The sequence below is a fragment of the Rhipicephalus microplus genome, chromosome 5 (assembly GCF_043290135.1).
Source record: "Rhipicephalus microplus isolate Deutch F79 chromosome 5, USDA_Rmic, whole genome shotgun sequence".
Lineage (NCBI taxonomy): Eukaryota > Metazoa > Arthropoda > Arachnida > Ixodida > Ixodidae > Rhipicephalus > Rhipicephalus microplus.
This window is the reverse complement of record NC_134704.1, coordinates 56,669,716-56,691,092: the sequence shown is the minus strand read 5'-3', so window position 1 is coordinate 56,691,092 and position 21,377 is coordinate 56,669,716. Positions and strand designations below refer to the sequence as shown.

At 41.4% G+C, this 21,377-nt stretch overlaps 1 protein-coding gene across 14 annotated transcripts in view; it reads left to right on the top strand.

The window, feature by feature from the left end:
• LOC119174510 (magnesium transporter spict) overlaps window positions 1-20,315 on the top strand; it is a 28,250-nt gene extending 7,935 nt beyond the window's left edge. For 6 of the 14 annotated variants that reach the window (XM_075895509.1, XM_075895511.1, XM_075895507.1 and 3 more), the window contains exons 8-10: window positions 1,112-1,327; window positions 7,593-7,627; window positions 8,262-12,081. In XM_075895509.1, the coding sequence (XP_075751624.1) occupies window positions 1,112-1,327; window positions 7,593-7,627; window positions 8,262-8,540 (530 nt within the window). In that variant the 3' untranslated portion in view covers window positions 8,541-12,081. Of the gene's footprint in view, window positions 1-1,111; window positions 1,328-7,588; window positions 7,628-8,261; window positions 12,082-13,185; window positions 13,209-14,042 lie in introns of those variants that run through there. The other 8 variants (XR_012895363.1, XR_012895362.1, XM_075895514.1 and 5 more) reach the window with 8 other exon arrangements.
• The last annotated feature ends 1,062 nt before the right edge of the window (window positions 20,316-21,377 follow it).

Below are 21,377 nucleotides of genomic sequence, written 5' to 3'. Positions count from 1 at the left end.
GACCACAGCAGTAGGATGAAGTGTGAGAAGTTGCATGTTACTTTGTGGCATTGACATTGTGAGACATCTGCGAGCTTTCTCGAGTGGCCTTGTTGGCTCAAGCTGTGGCATTACAATTGTACACGAATGGCGAGCTTGCAGCTCTGGGGAGTAGAGAATCAATGACAGAAAGGGTTTCACCTTAGAAATGGAAAAATCATGAACAGCCTTTGCCGCTATGTTGAAAGGAATCTTAGATGTAAGCAGCATAGGGCAAATTAACGTCTGAGTCATGGTACTTGGTGGGGATCTACGTTGATAGTACTGACTGCAAAAACAATAAGACCTAAAGGAGGCAAAAATGTTAGATGGTTAGCAACATGCCTCTTAACCAGCTTGGCAAGTTTCTTAAATATGCCTGGGCCTAGTGTGTCTGAATGGAAAGAAAACGAAAAATTAAAATGAAATGTTTTTTTAATAGAATGAATTTAAGCGGAATCAAAATGACATAGTATATTATTTTGTTTCAGAGGTAAACAAATAATTATTGGTTTTCTGTTCAAAAGAAAATTTGGCAGTTTGAAACATCCAAGGCATTAATGAGTACGTCAGACAGGAATTCCAAATTAAAGATGTGTCAAAAGTTTGGGAAGAATTACAGAATTTTTTCTTCTTTTCTGAAACCGAAACGGAGTGGAACTTTTTTCGCTGTCATGAAACTAAAACCAAAACGAAAAACATTTTGTTCTCACAGCCTGGCTAAGCGTTGGGGAAAAAATATTCCTCGGTATCCATAATAACTAGTGCATGTACTAACAGTGGAGTTTCAGCTTAGAGTTACAAAAATTTTGCATTTACTTCATTCTGTCATTCTGTTTTCTAATAACCAGGTCGTTACAGCTTAACGAATGAAAGTAATTTCTAAAGAGTCCCCTATCAATCTGGATAGACATCTCTTTTTTGCTTTATTGCGTCTATTGTGTTTATTGTGTCCATTGTGTTTATTGTGTCTATTGTTTATTGTGTGTATTGGGCTTTAGACTGTATATATTATAGTAGCATATAGGCTACAGATTTGCTCATAAGGGAAAATAGAATGCAAAGATAAACGGACGGTGTTGTTCATCTACAGGCAGCCTCGCAGGCTTCATGACAGTAGTGTGCGCCATATTCCTGCTGAACGCCTTCAAGGACTGGGACGTGTCTCTCTCAAGCCTCCAAGGTTTACTCCAGAGCACACGTGAACAGCAGCAGCGCAACGTAGTCGACAGTGCACTGCCGGATCTGACCACCGCCCTGCTAGACTCGCCGCCGTCCTCGTCACAGAGGTCGTCAGCGCTCGTTGCTAGTGGGTACCAACGCATCAATTCCAAAGACGACCCACTTGCCGTTACTAGCATACACTGACAACGGCTCTCCTTAGGTCCGAGCGATAAATGCTTTGCCGAAATTGCAACTTGCGTTGTGCTGAAGAAGCCGAGCCGCTCAAGGCAGAGCTCTCTGAAAAGAAACGACTCGCCGCAGCCACGTGGCCTTGCTTGAACAATACCGCGGTTTCCAGTCTGTGCTGCAGCGTCTTTAGTGAGAGTGTGGTCGTTTTGAAGAGAGACGTTCGAGATCCTTTTAATGTCCAGAAAAGCGAGGGGAACCTTTCTAGAGGATGCATTCAGCCTTTAACTGTAAGGAGTACAAGTGCTCAAGATGTTGCAACGAGTATGAATGTATGTCTATAGGAATACCAGCAGCGCTGTCCCTTAACATCTTTGAACGAAACATTGATACTAGACAAACACTGCAAACTGCTCGCCTGTTAGTGATTTGCCTATTAGTAGTTGCTTTTTTTTTTTGCCATATCATTCAAAGATGTTGCATCGGCGAATGATATACATTGAGCCTTCAGTGCTGTCTTACCAACCTCCGCTGTTGGCAAGAGTGCTTGCATATGCGGAATCAGCTGGCCATCAGTGAAAAACCAGATGTGCTTAATCCTCGTGTAGATAAGACAGGATGGGCTATAGCAATAAATTTTTACTTAAGGAGCAATAACCAGGTAAAGTAATGTGTTTAAATTAAACATAGATAATCAAATGAAAGTATGATATACGATACTACTACTATTCAACGTCACGTAGTAACAAGCCACTGAGGCAGTTGTTTTTTTTTAATGAGTGAACTCTGAGACTTGTGATCTACTTATGTATTAGTGACTGCTCATTTTTAGGGTGGCAACGACTGCTGTTATGACAGGACGAACGAGCACAGTGTGGACTTCCTTCTTAACAATATAAAACACACACACTCGGGCAACATTTGTCTGATTCTCGATTAACGCACATGTCGTTTTACCAATATGTGGGTGATTGTTTTTAGGAGATGCTGTTGGTACTGCTGGTCAGTTATTCTCACATTCATTAAAACAGTAGTGGTATTATAAATCCTTCACCAGCATACACTAACAATCCTCCACTATCATACCAGTGCCAAAAATTAATTCACTTACTGTTCGAAGCATATTTGGACAGCATTTCCCTTCTGCAATATACACTCAGTAACAACTTATCTTGGCGGAACAAAGGCTGTGTTCAGATAAGGTCCGTATATTTGTGTTACGGCAACTCGTTGTCGATAGTGCGGCAACTCGCTGCGGATTTCAATTCCAGCTATTTTTGGTATTGCTCCCTTACAGCGTTCGTCAACTATTTCGGTTGACGGTGCTTTACTCCAGTGTAAATGTTACAGATAACTTACTTTGTTTGTTTTGACTGCCACTTTCTGTCACATTTTAAGTAAATTTTTCTCATGGAATGAAATGGCGAGTTTGCAGCTGCAAGCAGGCATTGGGGACACCGTGTTTACTGCAAACAGGTGTGCGGAAAATGTACTGTCGGAGAAATGGACAAAAAATTTAATGTGTATAATATGTTTTTTTTTTTTGCCGACTTCCCGTTGTTGTTTTATTTTTGTAATGAAGAGAACTTTATTGATTTGAGGTAGGTAACTCTGAAAATTGAAAAATAAAAATAGGTACTATTTCTTGGCACATGTGCAGGCAACAGTTTCGGTTCTGTAGCATGTACAGTACTGCCATGAAAAGTTGTCATCGAGTATAACACCTTACATTTGCGCGAAGCCCAAAGCAGTTGTCTCAAAGAAAGATTTCTCACAGTAATCATACTTGAGCAGTAATGTAGTAACAGCCTAAATGAGAAGTATATTACTTGTCAAGAGCTCAGCAGGCTTGCAGGGTTCCTAGGTTGGTAAAAAATGTTTCTAAAGTTTCAGGTAGAGCACATTACTGTAAGCGAAAGCTTGGCCAGGAAGCGAGAAGCTGCAACACTTTCTTAATATGGCAATTGCAGCAATGCTTATTAATGATAATTACGTACTAGGTCATGTTAGAGTGCAACAAGAGGGTATGCATGTGATGCACAGAGAAAAGAATTTCTCTTTGAATTCTTGCACTCTAAGGTTTTGCAGGTATATTGTACATTGGTGAACCTTAGACATGTAAATGCAATACATTCAATTGAAATGTTGTTTATGTACAAATGTGAGCTTCGAATAGCGTAAAAGTGGGTCCCACACATCTTGGGATTTATGGCGCATCAACGTTATTAACTACCACAGCACAAGTGCGAAACATTTGAAAGTTATTTCATCTTAGCCTTCGTTTTTTCTAAAAGTAACACCTTTTTTGGTGAAAGTGCAAATACAGTTAAAACTTGATTTAATGAAATGATGACCACGCTTGAATTACTTCGTTGAATCGAGGAGCATGTAAAATTGAGAAGTAGATCCTTTGGTCCTTCAAAATGTATTCTTGTAATGTAGAGACACTCGAAAGCTTCCGCAAAATTGTTTTTGCAGCCACTCACGTGATGTTATGACAGGCTGTCGACATTTGAAGACACTGAGAATGAATGCAGTGATTGCGCTAGCAGGCACAGCGAGACTGATATGAGCAGACGATCAGTGATATCTGTGGCATAAACCACAAAATACCGAAAGCAACACCTGCTGCCCTCAGTATCGTCCAGCACGTGAGAGGGCTACTGACTGCAGAGTCCAGTGTTCCATGCGTGGGCGGGGTGTGCAGCCTCGTCAAAATAGAGCTAGTGCCGCGACTAAAGTGCCCAGATGTTTTAACATGACCTCGTTAAAGCACAAGCTTGAAGAAAAACCTGTGTTGAAATAAAAGGAAATTGACGCTTCCTGTACTCCTATATATATTTCTAAAAACTTTGTTAAATTGTGTTTAGTAGCCAAGTTACATAGTTAAGTCGAGTTGATGACAACAGTGAACACTATGGGCATTGCTGGGGAAAGAAAATTTCTTTGATCGGGTACTTCGTAAAATAGGGTTTCATTAGATCGAGCTTCAACTGTACTGCTTTGAGCAATCTCTGAATTTAAGATTGCTTAGGCTTCCTCCTTAACATTTATTTTTAATCACCACTCTGTGGCATGGTACGGCCGGACTCGACTCTCTCCTCTGCTCGCCCCTTACGGCCTTTGCAATGATGGGCTTTGCTGCCTGCCGCCATAGCTCTGTGGTGGCCCTGTTAGCTCACCATTTTGCCTCCACAAAACGCGTTGACGGATGCGCTCGGGCCGGCTGCATGCTAGCAATATCTCTGTAACCTTAGCTGCCAGACACAATTTATCTGCTAATTTAAGCTTGATGTTCGCTTTGTGTGCCTGATGTCAACATCGTAGTATGATGTGATGTGGATGGAACGGCTTCGAGCCTCTCCTGGAAAATGTAAGCTGGCAGCAGAGGACGCTAAAAAATTTAAGGGGAAGGTGAACCCAATGTTAACAATTATTGAGCCCACGTTGTTACTTAAGCCATATGGTTAAGCACGTGCACGTTAAGTTATAAAGTGAGAATTCTGTGAGGCTACAACAAAACTTAGGTATTTACAGATACAAACTTTATTTCTGATCAATACAAATCACTCTTGCACATTTTGGTGCTGACAACCTTCATATCATGTGCATTAAAGTGAAGTGGTCAAGAGCAGGGCATGGTATGTTTTATTGTTCAATCCACCTTTTCCTGATGTGATTGACGCCTCCTGAATATTCTTTATGTAGCAGGTGAAATCCTTCTCCAGCCATACCATTCTGAGGTCATTTTCTTCAGAGATGGGCCTCTTGTTCTCACTCCCTTTGCACACTGTGTCATGGATGTCATACCATTGCTTGGTCATCTTCATGAACAGAATTGTTGGGGTGACTTCTCTGAAACTGTTAAGGGCTGGATTTCTGCAGCAGTTCTCTTGGAGGTGAGACAACGCTGCCATCACTTGCAGAAAGAATGTCTGAACAGCGCGAAGCGCATTTATCTCTTCTAAGTTGGATGAGTAAACGTGCTTCCTAGTTAAGTTTCTGGCCCCCTTCATGGTTCTGTCTTTCTGAAATTCGTACAGTTTCTGGACAAACTTCCCAGTAATGACCCCTCCGCCGTCTGTAAGCTCATGTTCCAGGAACTGGCTGCGTACATTTTTTAGGATATGACAAAGGTTAAAACTCAGGAAAATCACTCTATCTTAATCATGAGGATTGGGTACTACTTTAGAAAGACATCCACTTCCTATGTGTTTAAACCTTGTGACATTTGCCGAGTAATTATCTGCAACGACTCTGACAATGACAAATCCACAGGACTCCACGGCACAGATTACTTCCTTGGTCTAGGCAAACTGGTCTATTCCACTCAACTGCTTGGTGAAGTAGTCAGCACATGGTATGCTGTGCGAATTCGCCACGCCATGCAGAATGAAACACAGTACTCTATTTGCAAGCCGTGTGCTCAGATTTGGGTGCACGTTAAAGAACCCTAGGTGGTCAAAATTTTCAGAGCCCTTCACTATGGTGTCTCTCATAATCATATGGTGGTTTTGGGACGTTGAACGCCACATATCAATCAAATTCATTTGCAAGCGTGTCTGTAGAGCTGCATGCTGCACTGTTCTCGGGCTTGTCTTTGATCCAAAAACTGTGTCGGCCTTTCTGTTCTAGACACATTTTGGCTTAATGGCAGCTTCGTCTACCATCAACGATGCCATGTGCTGTTTTCTGCTGAGCATCGATGCCTCAAAGATCAGCCTCTTCTTCATGGCAGGGCTCATACCTGACGACGGGCTTGGGCCCGCATACCTTTGAAAGATGCACTTTGCAGGCAATGTCAAGAGGTCAGATTTTCGAGCGTCATCACAACCTTTTCGTGAAATGAGGTGCCAAATCACGCACTCTCTCTTTCAAGTTCTTCTGAATAATACGGTCGTTTACTACCATAGGCTTCGATCTGGTAACAGAGAAAAACAGCTTTTTTTTTCACCTGCCTGTGAATTGGCCAAAATCTTCATGACAGCGGCACAGTGTTTGTCGTCGCTGTACGCTTTCATCTTATCTTCTTATACAGCAAGCTGTCTCAGGAGTCCCCCAACTTAGAGCGTTAATAGACAACCAAAGCCCAAAGCTTTTTGACCATGACGAGGTAGCCACTAGATCGGTTAGCGTTGTTACTGTTGGTTTGTATTGAAACACAATTTAGCATGTCGTTTACTTCCTCCACCGTATCCAAGTCTTCATCAGGGGTGACACTGCTTTTTGCTTTAAAGGATTTCTAGGAGCTGGGGGTTGACGACATGCTGGGTCCTGACGCGGTCTCTTTGCAGCTGGCACTTTGTACGACGGATATAGTTCAAAAACAGTTAGCACAGCTACATCAAGCAAGTTCCGTATTCGGCATCCGGAAACATAATAACTTTCGTTGAAGTGTTTGCTATACACCACAGTTGACGTGGACTTGTCCTTGATGACTAGATTTTCACGCGAAATGTTTTTTTGACTCTTAGAACACTGTTCCGCATCACTAGGAAATTGGTAAAAGGACACACCTGGTGTCTTTCTCTATTGAGATGTGCAGAATGGCATGCAACAGTACAGGGCTACAGCGATCGCACCTCAGGTAACAGAAAGAAACAACACGTTGACGTCTTTATTAATGTCATGGAGAAAGCTCGCAAGTCCAGCAGAAGCTGGCGCACAATAAACGTGGAAATCGGTGGCAGGGACGAGTTCCTTCAGACGCCGCTGTCAAACGCAGACATGGCGCAGTAACTGCATCCACAAAAGCATACCAGGGTTGCAGGAAGCAAGTCTCATGCCATGGGCAACAGAGACGAATCTCATGAAAGCAGCGTGCACGATGAATCACCAATTTACGCAGGTGCGAGTCAAGAAATGACAGCATTGACGGCACTCCCACTTTGCGACTCCACCTTGCCCAAGCGCACAGAAACGGTGAGCTGTAGAACAACTCGCCAAGAAAATGTTCGTTTCACTCCCGTCGCGTTGCGAAGGCTGTAAGTGGGGAGCGGAAAGTCTAGTCCGGCCGTGGGCATTTTTACGAGGGCTCCGGCTGTGCTGATGTGTATACATACTTTTGTTACTGTCAAACGGAAGTAGCAATGTTGTCAATACTGCCTGACTGATTATGGTATAAGCAACTGCTTTAGCACTTTCTGGGAACTCTCGCCCGCGAGAATTTCGTCATTTCTTCAACATGTTTGATCTGTCTTTACCTTTTTTTTTTCACAAGCTAGCCCAAGTTTTCCGTATGAAGAGTCAGCACTCCATAGTAAGCAAGCTCTTTGTATTTTGTAGCTCTTGTTTTGTTTATCAAAATAGTAAACAAGCCGATAAGGCTAACTTTAATTCATTCGTTTGTATGTTTTGCATACAAGTGTTCTATCACTAATTGTGCAAATTCGCTGATGCTTTCTGTACAGGAACAAATTGTTCACTTTTTTTTCCCACAGTGTGACTGTTATGACACTAAAACCTCGTTATACCAATGGCGAATTCCATTGAGAGAACAGAAGTAGAGGGACAGGGCACTGAGCAGTGGGGGGCAGAGCACTGAAAGCAGGGCCACTCAACCTGCCACTGGAATGCGGCGCGCTCCCAGAGGGCAGGTGAAGGGGGTGATGAGTGGGGAGGCCATGTGGTCGAAACATTCCGAGCCCCGTCATATTCTTTGTGGGGAAGCAGCAAAATACATGTGAAACCGGTCAGCCACACGGTCTTCATTATCCTAATACCTAGTATGTTAGCGCAATGACGCTAACGAGGCATTAGGCAGACGCTCAGCCCGTACAAAATAGCGGTGTCAAACTACACACAGTTGCTACCATTGCCGCTTAAGAAAAATCGGAGACTATGACGTTCAAGGGCCACATGACTCGTCGTACTGCGCCTACTCCGCTTTTCAGGCGAGAGCACTGCAAACTGCTCCTGGCTGCTCTCGTCGCAGCAAAAGCACTCTCGCTCTACCAATGGATGACAGTGATCCTGCACCTGTTCGACCACTGAAACACGCGAGCTACAAAGAGAGCACTTTCGGCGTGCTTTTGAGTGCTCCTGCTCTCCGAATGGAATTCACCACAAGTTGCATCTTACGCGAAAAAACCTTCATTATATCTGAAAGTTTGTTATATACATTTCTAACGCCGTTGTTATTGCAACACTATTCTTCATTTAATTTGTCATAACAGTTGTTTTGTTATATCTGGATTTGTTATATCGCGGTTTGGAGTGTATATGAAAGATAACATCTGCCTAGCCAAGTAAATATTTGTTATTATCAATTACGCATAATGAAAGCCTTGTACATTGCATACATGTAACTGAGCTATGTGTGTCAGTAATAGGCATTTTGCATTGTTGAGGCTGAAAAATTATTTGGCCAGCTTTTAAAGACTTTTGCAGCATGATTTACCTAAGTGCTCTCGATGGCCAGAGTAGGACCGTGTACATTTTCGCTTGCCTAACATATGCTGTAATCGCCAAATTGACTACAATCACTACATGAAATGTGCATAGGAACCCTGGGCAAGGTATATTCGTTGTAAGCTATAAGTCTGCAGCAGTTTAATACTGTCGTCAAACTTCATTTTTTAAAGTTGCGCTGGACCTGCATTTTTTCTCACCTACGTTGCAAAAGTGAAAAGGCTTGACTAAGTGCCCCTTTCAATTAAACACTTGGATTGTCTTTAATCAAATTTTCTACTGAGGTGAACTTTCGCGATGGCTTCTTTTTATGTGTCACAAGTTTCCATCAAATGTGACAGTACCAAACTGGGAAGTCTTGTAAGTTTCTGAGTAGCACTGTCTGTCCTGAAAGCAGTAAATCTGCGGGACATAGTGAAAAAAATTTGAAGCTTTGGTTTCTGAGTGGATGATCACGTCACTTCTTATTGTACTTGCGACAATGTTTTTAAAACCATATTTTCATTTGCACAGACAATGTACATTACAGCCAGGATTGATAGTGTATAACGAAGTCACGAAGTTTGAGTATTGATAAGCAAACTATGTGTTTCTTACTGCAGAATAGTTTAATATATATTTTTTTGCATTGTATATAGTGTACTGCAAGTGTGTGTGAGAATTCCTACATTAGTTGTTAGACAATAGTGTTGTTTCACGATATATATATATATATATATATATATATATATATATATATAGTCACGTGCATTTTTAATTTACACTTATGTTTCATTTGATTTTCGGCCACAAAGCCTCTCTGGAAATGCTCAGTGCAAACTGCGCCTCATGGTTCTAAAAGGTTCAGATGCCACAGGGTCGTGATATGGACGAAGGCAGCAGACTGTAATTACAAGATGAAACTCTTTTATTTGGACGAGCTTGTGGCCCCTAAACTGAAGGCCAGATTACAGCCATGCCCACTGGCACTGATAGCGGCGAACAGAGCGTCGGCCGTCTATCAACTGACAAGCGGTGAAGCGCGTCGCCATTTGTACACGTGGCGTTGAACATTCTAGCGTTATCGCTAGCGGCTACGTAGCTTCCAGAATAATCTGTAATGTCCGCGAAGTGGGCGTAATCTTAACTAAACGATCTACTATTAGTTGACTTTCTAGAACCATCAGGCGCAGTTTGCACTGAGCATTGCAGACAGGCTTTGTGGCCAAAAACCAAATGAAACATAAGTGTAAATGAGAAACGTGCATGGCAATATATATATATATATATATATATATATATATATATATATATATATATATATATATACACACACACACACACACACACCAATGAGGCACCACAAAGTCATATATGCCAGTGCCAATGTCGTCTTAGAATCACCTCCATGCTTGCATTTTTTTTTTTCTGTAGTTCTCTCATCAGGCGTTTGGGCTCTATGTAGGGCCTCAGTGACTTGATGTCTTCAATGTACAGCAAATTTGTATTTTATATTTAAAACTGTGCTGACCTGCCTTGAAATCTTTCCGTTGCATTTTATTTTTGCGTGGCTAGTGAAAAAGTGGTGCTTTACTTGAATATAGCTCATTAGTACTATTTACCTTTCACGAGGTCTTGCTTTCCATAGCTTTTGATGTGGCGGTTGTGTATGTTTTGGGGAGTTTTCTTTTAATTATGTCAACCTGCGAATATGGGTCAACGCACAGGTTGGGGTACGACATGTGTTGAAGACAAGTTGTGTAGTAAAGGTTGTCTTTATTTTATCTTCTCGACTACTTATAAAGACGTGGATTTGTGCATCTTTGTAGATTTATTTGAAGATGTGATCTTTTTGTTATTCTCTTATAGCCTGTTTGAGTGCCTGCTGCCTCGTAGCATGTGACCTCTATGTATTCTACAGTAATGTTCATTCACAAGTTCAACACCTTACGAGAGCAAAATCTGTTAGTTTTCAGCATTCCTTTCAAAGTATAAATATGTAGTAAGGCATGCTGGTTGGTGTTTTTACGCAGAAGATAGCTTCTAGGCTCATGTCAAAGGAAAAGTAGTGACTGGCGAAACGCCAAGCGCTTCCATTAGGAGTTGGCAGTACCGTGCAATTTCTGTGAAATTGCATTGTTTTTTCTGTTATTTGTATAGTTTTCTGAACTTTTAAGCATCACTTGCAGTTTGTTAAGTACTTTATTTTCGGAGAAGTGACGCATTGTTGCCAAAGAGTTTGGAAATGTAGAGAATTCAGGATTTATACTTGACTGCATCTTTCCCTAGATGCCTTTGCGATGCCTTTGTCCATGTAGATCATACTTGCATATCTGTTGTCGTGCATATCTGTACCAGCTGTGCAGCGATAACTTCAAAAGAGTTCTGATGCACCTGTCGTGCAGTGCTTTTGGTGTAATAGACATCTCATCAATAGAGTAGCTGCATTTGCTACTAAATACACGGAGAAATTTTTTTATTTCATCATTAAAAAACTGCCTTGTTTACCGGCATCATAAGAAGATGCAGGTGTGCCACGCGGCTGATCATACAATGCGAGCACAAAATGTCAACACAAGTTGTGTTGATGTCCTCTGCGATAGTTTTCCACAACCTTCAAAGCCAGCCGGCTTACTTCTATGTTGCCATATGTTGGCAGTATTGTAAGCGAGCACGAGTACCACATGGTGTGAATGGTTGTCGAGGCCATTGCTAACTGCCAGCCCCAATCATGTGCCCCTTCTCTGAACCATTCATTGCTAGTTATCCGGCCGAGCATTTGTAATGCATTCTGTGCATGCAGTGTTTTGACTGAATAATTGTGTAACATATGATGCAGCGGTGTCTAATGCTTGTAAATAATATAACCAGCTGTAGCTTTAAATATACACCTTTACTTTGTTCAGTTTGGATCGCTAAGGATTGTTTATGGCTAGCAGAACATAGGAGACATAATGTGCACAGAGAACGAAGGTACAATTTTTGTGCAATTTCACTCGACAGTTGGTCATTTGTGATAGCAATAAGTACCAATTAGTAATGTGGAACTGAACCCATAAAAAAATAGTTTGTCAGGCTTTTAACTGCCTGACACCAAGCTGTTTCACTGGTGTTTTTTTATCCGTACATAGCTATGTAACCTTTTCAAATAGCCTTTGTGTTCTGGGATTTCAAAAGTCTACATAAAAGGGCAATTATTGAAGCTATTCACTTTTGGAGAGTGTATCTTTGTGCATAAGGTTACTGAACTTAAAAACAGTTTTTTATCATTGTTATTCACTAAGAATAATGCTTGTCTTTATTAAAGCTTTTTGGTTATGTTTACGATTTGCTGTCACTGCTCTCTCTAGCTCACAGGAATGCGTGCAACTGCCTCTAGTATCGCAGACATATAGTGTTAGAAAATTGGGAGTTTTGCAAAACACATCATTGATTGCGTTTTTTGGGTAAATTGTACATGCCAGAATGCAGCTATGTGTGCTACACGTTATGTGAGCAACGAAATAGTGTGCTGTCTACCACTGACCAGTTGGTTACATTGTTGGCTAAGTTTATGAGAATAATAGAAAGTGTCAGTATTCCAGCGTCCTGCACATACAGCCTAGATTTGCAGAGCTGTGCATGCTACAGTATTTGGGTGCATATTTCAAAGAATTGCTCGTTAATTTTTATTCAGCAACAAAAAATAGAGAAGAATGTTGTAAATGAGCTGTGTGCTTGACCTAAATGGTCAGTGAAACAGTGTGGTAAGGAAAGTCACCATTAATAGCGTGAGCAACGAAACGCATGAGATACTGCACTGCCTCCTTGGAAAACGCACACAGCAGCGTGATGCAATATGACAGATGCCTCTCAGTTACTCCAGAATTTTGAAAGTTGTGCTGGCACATTTAGTGTTGGCGTTATTCACTGTGTTATGCTTCTGAGCATCGCTCAACTTTTCTGAGCAGTCCGCAAGAATGTTTCCTGCAGTCGGCCCCACTAATAGGCGTGCGCATGAGAGTGGCAGGGAGGGCGGCCATTTTTCCTAGTTTTTTTAGAAGGGGGCTTGAAGTCGGCCCTATACATTGTCTTGATAGGGAAGGGGGGGCTTTAGGAGGAATATTATCCCCCCCCCTCCCGAAGGCATACCCTGTGCATGCATATGGCTCCTCCATGTTCGAGCATTCATGCTGAAAAAAAAAAAAATTGGGCATTCGTGCTCATGGTGTGTATGCGCCTGAAAAGAACACTTGCATCTTCGCGTTGAAACTCTTATTTCTTTTCAGTCTCTGCTCTATTCACGATTCCCCGTGTCATGCAAACACTAAAAGCTAACAAACATTACGTTTAAGCAAGCCCATGTACCATATAATTTCTTTATTTTTCACCATGTTGCTTGCCTTTTCACTGCTTCATTGTAATCTTCTCTATCTTTCTCTCTTTCAGCTGTGAAGGCTATAGCACTCCAGGTAGTACAAACTGTTTTTTCTAGGGGGGAAGCGCTGCTTACCATCAGTCTAATGAATTTCCAAGTAGGTTTACCAGTATAAGTTAAAGGGCCACTCACTAGGCCTCATAACAAATTTTTGTTAGACCATGGAATTTGTTGTGTGTCTGATTATGCATTAGCATTATGCCGCAAAATTTTTTTCATTCGGTTTATTTCGAGCTGAGAAAACTTTTTTTTTTTTTAAGCGGCGTGCAACGAGGATGAGAGGAGACAAGCTCGAAACCTTTTCCACTCCCCCGCGTAGCCTTCGCAAGCCAAATCTCTTCCCTACCCTCTCCGTCATCCGACCAAGAGGTCACGTGCACATTACGTGCTCGAACTAGCCCAACCCCCGAGCACGCGAGCGGCGTTGTTTTGTTGACCAGCATGTGTACCAGCATTATTTTATGGCCTACTGCCTGTTTCTGCAGGATGGTTTGGAAACGCTGGGTTAGATGCGGTAGAATAGATGTGAACAATGAGTGCGCGGACGCGTAGGAGCGCTGACAGCGGGTACACAAACGGATGCGAAATGCCTGCACATTAACCCCGCATCTAGTTGCAATCACTAGAAAATATTTTTAAAAAGATGCACACATTCCCTTATTGCATCTCATAATTTATCTCATGTTTTATTAATATCTTCAAGCAACAAATTACGTAAACTACACATGTCATGTTAAATAATTTTCGCCATGTCACATGCTACTGTTGGCAACATTAGAGCACAGTCGTCTACGTAGAGGACCATCGTCACTGCACTGCCGTGTATGTAGTGCGATTCATGCATGCACATTATGTCTTCATTCTCTAGGCCGCGCCCACAAAAGGAAGAGGGAGCAGCGTTCATCCTGAAACTTGACCCATTTCCGCAGTGCGTAGCTTTGCAAATTTTGGCACATGTGATCATGAACGCCCCATCTACACGTTGCACTTTTCAACTCAATATTTTCAAACCTGGTGAGTGGCCCTTTAAGAGAGCAAGCACATTGCTTTCCGCCTGTAACAAGTATTTTGGAAAAATCGGTTTGCCATTACCCAAAACAAGCAAAACTTTTTTTTTTCACTTTTAACATGTAAAATGTAAACTTCGTGTGGAAGCCCGCTGTCAAGTTTTGGGTCATCAACATTCTATTACTCATTCCTTTCCTTGAAATAAATGCAGTACTCGCATTACTAGGCGTGGTTATTAATCAGAGCTAACAGGTAATGATGCCAAGGAAAGCAGAGGGGATGATATCAGTAGTAAATATAATGTAAATCTGAAGTAGAAGTGGATGAAAAAATGACTTTCCCTCAGCAGAGACTGAACCTGCGACCTTCGAATTACATTGCTGCTAATAACATCCCCATCCTTTCCTTGGCATAATGGTTTGTTATTTCTCATTACTATTTTGTTTAACAAAGAACGAACCACTAAACTTACTCTTCTTTCTTCATGAATGAAGGCAGATATAACGAATTATCGGTTATAACAAAGCAAATGAAAAAATGGTCTTGCAATAAATACAGTGTTAGGAATATAGGAATATAGCTTTATAGCACATTTTCGGATATAACGAACCTATTTTTGCTAAATATACAGCTTTGTTTTAATGAGGTTTTAAACACCATAGAAAGAAAACGGTGTGGAACTGGTCTCGCACTCACAGAACTTGGGTTATGTTTGTTATCAGCAATTACCGCTGCAAACCTCTTCCCCTCTTGCCAGTCAACACTAATGGCAGGTTTTTTTGATGACCAGCAATCAGAAATGCTATATAAGAAAAGCATTGTAATTTTGAATCCAAATGCTTATGATAGATTGCAAATATAGCAGCATGTTAAGGGCTAAGTTACAGACTTGGCTCCTTTGTGTTCCCACCCAGAATTGTGCACTTAATAATGTGTAACTCCTTCTCATTATCCGAAAATTTTTTTAGCGTACAAAGGTATTTTTACAAGCTATGATAAACAGTAATGTATTACTGACCCCACTTTTTTTGAGAACTTGAAAGCAAATAAATTAAGTAAAGCAAGCCAATAACGGTCCGAAATCATCTCGCAGAAACTAGCTAGCCCCGCATTCACTTATGTATTGAGGGGTACTGGTCACCCTGGTTACTGGGGAAGTATTCCTGATAACTCTCTCTTGAAGATACAGTCACTTCTGTGATGTTTCATGTGACTAAACACCAGATGGGTTTGAGCTTACAGAGCACTATTGTGCTTAGAACAATGTGATAAATAATGTCACATGTGAATGCTGTTGCGTTTGGCACTAGGTACGTGAAATATTGCGCAATTTACTTCATTTACCAAAGTGGCCACATTTAATTTGCCTTCATAAAGAGCTATGTGGTTCACGAGGCCAGGAAATGTACCTTCACTGTACCAACGGTTGGTTGGATATGACCAGGTGATGTTGATCTTGCATCACCTGCTCAGAAAGATACTTGGCTTTGGTCACTGACAAAACTTCTTTGTAGCATTGTTAAGTGGTTGCAATTTTCATGTACTAGTGTTTTGTAGAGTGTTGCAACAGCTACTGCAGTTACACAAGGAATAGATGCTGTTGGACTGAGCAACGTTTCTTGGAGCATTAGTTGCATGTGTCATTTCTCATACTTGACAAATTTAATCTTAAAAGTTTTTGCAGCAGTCGATTTTTGAGGCAATAAACTCGATTAATAATGCCATTCAACAGTCACTTAAAAAAGTTTTGCAGGGCCCCCTTAAGGAAATGGTTTACAATCAAACTAACATAAGTTAGATAATCCTAAATGGGCCCTGTAACACCAATTCAGCATACCGCTTTCATTGCTTCTCCTGCCATGGTGGAATGCGGCAGTATCGAAGCGCAAGTAAAAACGTCGAAAACCGAGTGATTATAATTTCATTGTTAAGTAATAGAAGCACAGAAGGACAGAGACAAGGAAAAAACAACACGAGCGCCATCTTTTCTGGGTCTTTTTGCACCTATTTTATCTGAGAATGAATCAGTACCAACTCGCTTGCCTTTCTGTTTTGGTTATAATTTCATTTGAATAGAGAAATTCACCGTCTTCTACTAGAGTGACAAACAGTGATTTTTGGCATTGGAAGTGAAGTTTGGCCATGTGACAGCAGGGCCATTGGCTCTGCTCCAGTCGTGAAAGTCATATGGCTGGACATGCCGTGTGACACATAACTTTGACATGAACTCAGCTAGGCCACGCTAAAGTGTACTAAAATATATCAGGACAAGCTCTATACTGCATTAGATATAAAAGGATAGTCATTTCTAAATACATATACATTTTGAAAGCAATTGCAACAACACACTTTTAATACACTGTGCAATTGTTTCCAATGCGGTCACCATGAAATCAGATGTGTTAGCACATTCCTATAGACAATTTTACATTCGACACAACTTCTGTAACCTTGGGCTGATAAATCTTTATTTTGGTATGTCGTGATGTGAAATTAACAAGGTCATCAAACGTCTGATTCACCAACCCAGTCATTTTCATGTGTATGCGTCTACCGTAGCACTGTTCATTCAGCTGTTGAAGATACAAAGTGGGAAATTTAACGACCCAATATGGTGACACCTGTGCTTATCGGTAAAATAGTCTATGAGAGCCGTAGAGTGATTGGAAGCAAGTCACATTGCTGGGTTAATATTCTTCACCAGGCGAGTGCTGCATGAAAGTGAACATTTTCTTTCGTCATATGTTCGGGTTTTCAACTTTGAAGACCAACAACCATAGCCTATCGTTATCAGCATTGTTTGCCATGGTAGTGGTACCACTCTAGAATATGTAACTCACCAGTACGAACATGTAGAAGTTTAGAACCATTCGTGTCAGCACATTATTTTTGGGTTGCTGGAAAAGCAGCTGAAAGCATTTATTTTAGAGCTGTGCAAATAGCAAAATTTCGGTTGTAAATCGAATTCAGATACTGAATTTCGTGTGTGAATTGAATATTTTTTTAACACTTTGAAATGAAATTGCAGTGAGAAAATTTGGAGAGGATTATTAAGCATATTCTTAGAACATAACAACATGAAATTTGTTTGGTCTTGACTGGTGGGGTGAGGTTTCAGTTGCCTTATCAAGAATGAGGCAGTACAGAAGGCAAATCGAGTTTATGTGCATCATTTGGTGCAACCTAAGTGCTGCTGATAAGACTTCAGATGTGAAAAGCAAAGATGCTATTACCTCAGCCTGTCCGCCTCTCGACTGCGGAAGCCCAACTGATGTGGCCGACATGAGTGGGCTCCCTTCAAGTCCGGAGTTGCAAATCTGCTTCGTAGATGTCAATTTATGAGAACATCTCAAATTTCGGATGCTAAAAATCTCTGGCGTCCAGTTTTTCTGACTTCCTGCCCAAATTTTAGGTCCGAAACAGCCTTAATAGAGCCCCCACCTCTGCCACATCTATCATCTCCATGTTAAAACATCTATCATCTCCATGTTAGTGTGCAAATATTCGACCTTTCGAATATTTTTCTAATAGTCCTTGTTATTTGATTCAATTTGTACTGGAATTTTTACTATTCTATCTATTCGAACTTCCCGAAGACAAATGCAGTTAAGGGGGCAGACTGCTCTTTGGGACCAAAAAGTGACAAAAATATTCATTTTTTAAAATTGACATATTTGGTTTCTGCAAGTATTTTTCTATCTCTCTGCAAATTTTCATGCACCAAGAAGTAGTAATTTTTTTGTAATGTCATTTTAACTGTCCAGATTCTTGGTGCTGTTAACATGCAGAACCTGCAAAAAAATGGGGAAGCGACTTTGAGGCTTCTTTATAATTTGCCAGCACCTTTGTCTAAAGCTCTACTACCAATTTATGAGCGCCTTCGTGAGGATTGCTAAACATGCACACCATGATCGTTGCTTTTTGAAGAAACTGTGTGTTTTCAGTTTTTTCCATTTTTCTCAAAAAAGTAAATTTGTGACTATTCAATTTTGAGGCCTCAATATCTCTGCAGCTAGGGCAGGTACAACAATATTTCTATTTGCAGTGGAAACCTGTATGTGTGTAGAATGCAAGTATGGGAGCAAAATTTGGAGCACATGACCTTTTAATTAATTACTAATCAAAATAGTAACACAATTCCAACTGCTTTTGAAAATTTATAGTTCATTTTACTGCAAAATAACCAATAAAGGTCTAAAAACAAAAACCTCTTCCATACTTTCACTCTATAGTCATTAGTCTATGTTGGCATATCCTAAATATCACTTTTAATTAAGCACTTTTTTTCTATGGTGGCCTTAAACAATAGGGAGTGAACTTAAGTTATCTCAGCAACAAAGTGAGTTACAGGAAAACTAATTACATATTTGAAATCAGCAGAAAAAACTGTATAACCCTGTGCAGTTTTATCAAGATCACTGAAGAAATAAACAAAACATGTCTAAGACCAGTCTGCCCCCTTAACCTTCGATTAAAAGTGACCCCTTCTGATCTTTGGTATGCTTCACCTCATCACATTCTCGTTTTGTGCAAAGCTGTCGTTCAAGCACCGCTACGGTCGCTAATGTATTGACTCAAGAAAACGCTGGTTCCAACATGAAGATGGTAGATGTGGCAGAAGTGGGGCTGAATTGATGCAATTCTGGACTTGAAATTTGGCAGGAAGTCCGAAAAACAGGCGCCAAAAATTTCGAGCACCCAAAGTTTCATGTTTTTGTATATTCACGTCTACGAGGCAGATTTGGAACTCGTAGCATGATAAGGGTACATCCTACCCTGTCACATCAGTTCGGCTTCCACAGAAGTTGTAACAAGAAGAGAGAAAAAAAAATTTTGCTTGTTAAATGTGAAGTGTTGATTGATATGTAGGGTTTAACGTCCCAAAACCACCATGATTATGAGTGACGCCCTAGTGGAGGGCTCCGGAAATTTCGACCACCTGGGGTTTTTTCAACGTGCACCCAAATCTGAGAACACGGGCCTACAACATTTCCGCCTCCATCAGAAATGCAGCTGCCGCAGCCGGGATTCGATCCCGCGACCGGCGGGTCAGCAGTTGAGTACCTTAGATACTAGACCACCGCGGCGGGGCGAAAATGTAAAGTGTTGTCAGGGACACTTAGGTTGCACCAAATCATGTGCTGATACAATGCAGCCTCTGCATTGCCTCGTTCTTGACACGAACACTATGAAATACTAACCAACCACCGTTTCATTAACCTAGCAAAAGAAACACTTTCATGTTGCTGTATCTCACAAGAATATACTTGGGAATCCTGCCCGAAATTGCACTTTGAACTATTCGAAAAATGTTCAGTTTGCACTCACACTTCAATATCACAATTTTCATTGCGCCCAAAATTTTGCTATTCGCACAACTCGAGTCAATACATTTGCAGACACTGCAGCAGAACTTGAAAGACAACTTTGACACAATGCGAGAGTGTAACGGGGCGAAGCATATTAAAAATATGAAGGAGCCATTGTCAATTAGTTGACTCTATCAGTGTTCGGGAAGTTAGAATAGTAAAATTCCAGTGCTAATCGAATTGAGTAGCAAACACTATTTGAAAGATATTCAAAATTTCGAGTATTTGCTCACCCATAGTTTACTTATTTGTGAAAAATTGCCCAAACTTTTCGGGGAGAAATCTTCAAGATAGGATTGTCAGTGGAGCAATCATTTCAGGAAGAAGACTGCCTTTGGAAGTTTACTTTCTGAAATATCGATTCCAGTGACATTACTGTTCAGAAAGCTCCACCACTTCAGTATTCTACCTTCCTGTGTAGGTCTGTCTTGCTTGAATAGCTTAGCAATAAAACTGAACTTACGTTAGGTTTACATTCCAACACAAATAGAACAGGTGACATTGCTTGAATTGTCCCGTTTTCGTCAACAAAAGGCATCTTCAATGTTTTCACAAGGAATGGCTTAACGTTCACATATAGTCACCCTTGGAACTTCTGTCCCAAGTGCATGCCCTTGCCTTATTTCCAGGTTGAATGCAAACTGCGCCGAGACTCCATCAACCGTTGGGAAGAGAGCACCGTGTAATAGCATCTGTCGATTGTAGCCTCATCTCGCCCAGACGGCAAATTTGTACATATTAAAAGCATGACATTCATGATTGAAGGTGCTTCGGTATGTCTCATTATTCTGTACGTGTCTATGCTCATCATTTTGTGTGTAGAAAGTAACTAGGGAGAACTGTTATTCAGAGAGAAAATATAGTGCGGGTACTACAGTCAAATAATAAATGCGAATGCATTTCCTAGTCAAGCTATGTCGGGCGTCCGTCGGGATCTGTCCACCGCCCTCTGCTATAGCAACATCTGCGGGTGCGCGCGCTTATCCTCACCCATATCAACTGGAGCCTGTGGTACAAGAGTGTAGGAGAGGGTAAGTGCACTGCTTTGCCATTCTTTCTCTCGCCATGCGCTCTCTATCTTCCCTGCATCCCACTCTCCCATTCGCTCGCGCCTCCCTCTCGACCTTTCGCTAGCTGGGCGCTTCTCAAGAACATCCGGGAATGTGTGCTCGAGACGCCGGTGTGAAACACCGATGCTGAGCTGAGAATGCTGTTTTTGTCCACTTCATAGTATTTTTGTAACTGTGCATGCTAGCTACTAGAGCAGGAAACGCATACCGCGTTTCTCGCGGCACAGAAATGCCACATGCGGCGAACGACGCTATTGGCTGCACGGTTTAAGGAAAGCAAAACGTTGTTCTTTTAACACTGGGTTCTCGCGTGCGAAACGACGTTATGGACGCTTCAAATTGCATTTGCATTTCCTCACGGTTCCCGTTGGGGAAGTGGGGGCATTTTTTCCTGTGGCATCATCTTCCATACAAAAATCAAACTGACAACACTGGCCTGCACGCCGTATGTTCTATGTGCAAGGCACAGCGTGCGATGGTCGCGGCCCAAGTAGAAACTAAACACCCCGGTCATCTCCACGATCGGTAGACGGCTCATACCTTTCCGTGTTGGGCTCCCATCAGAATGTTTACGTTGACATAAACTGCACTAGGGTTGCTTAACTCCCTGATGTGGCCATGTTTCCTTACGCCGCCGTTTCGTTCTTACACCAGGTCACATGCTAAAGTTAACATTTCAGTGTGTGGCTATCGCATTTGTTGCTTTGCCATTGCGAAGAAACTGACTTATTTTTGCCTATAGTTATGTATTGTTCA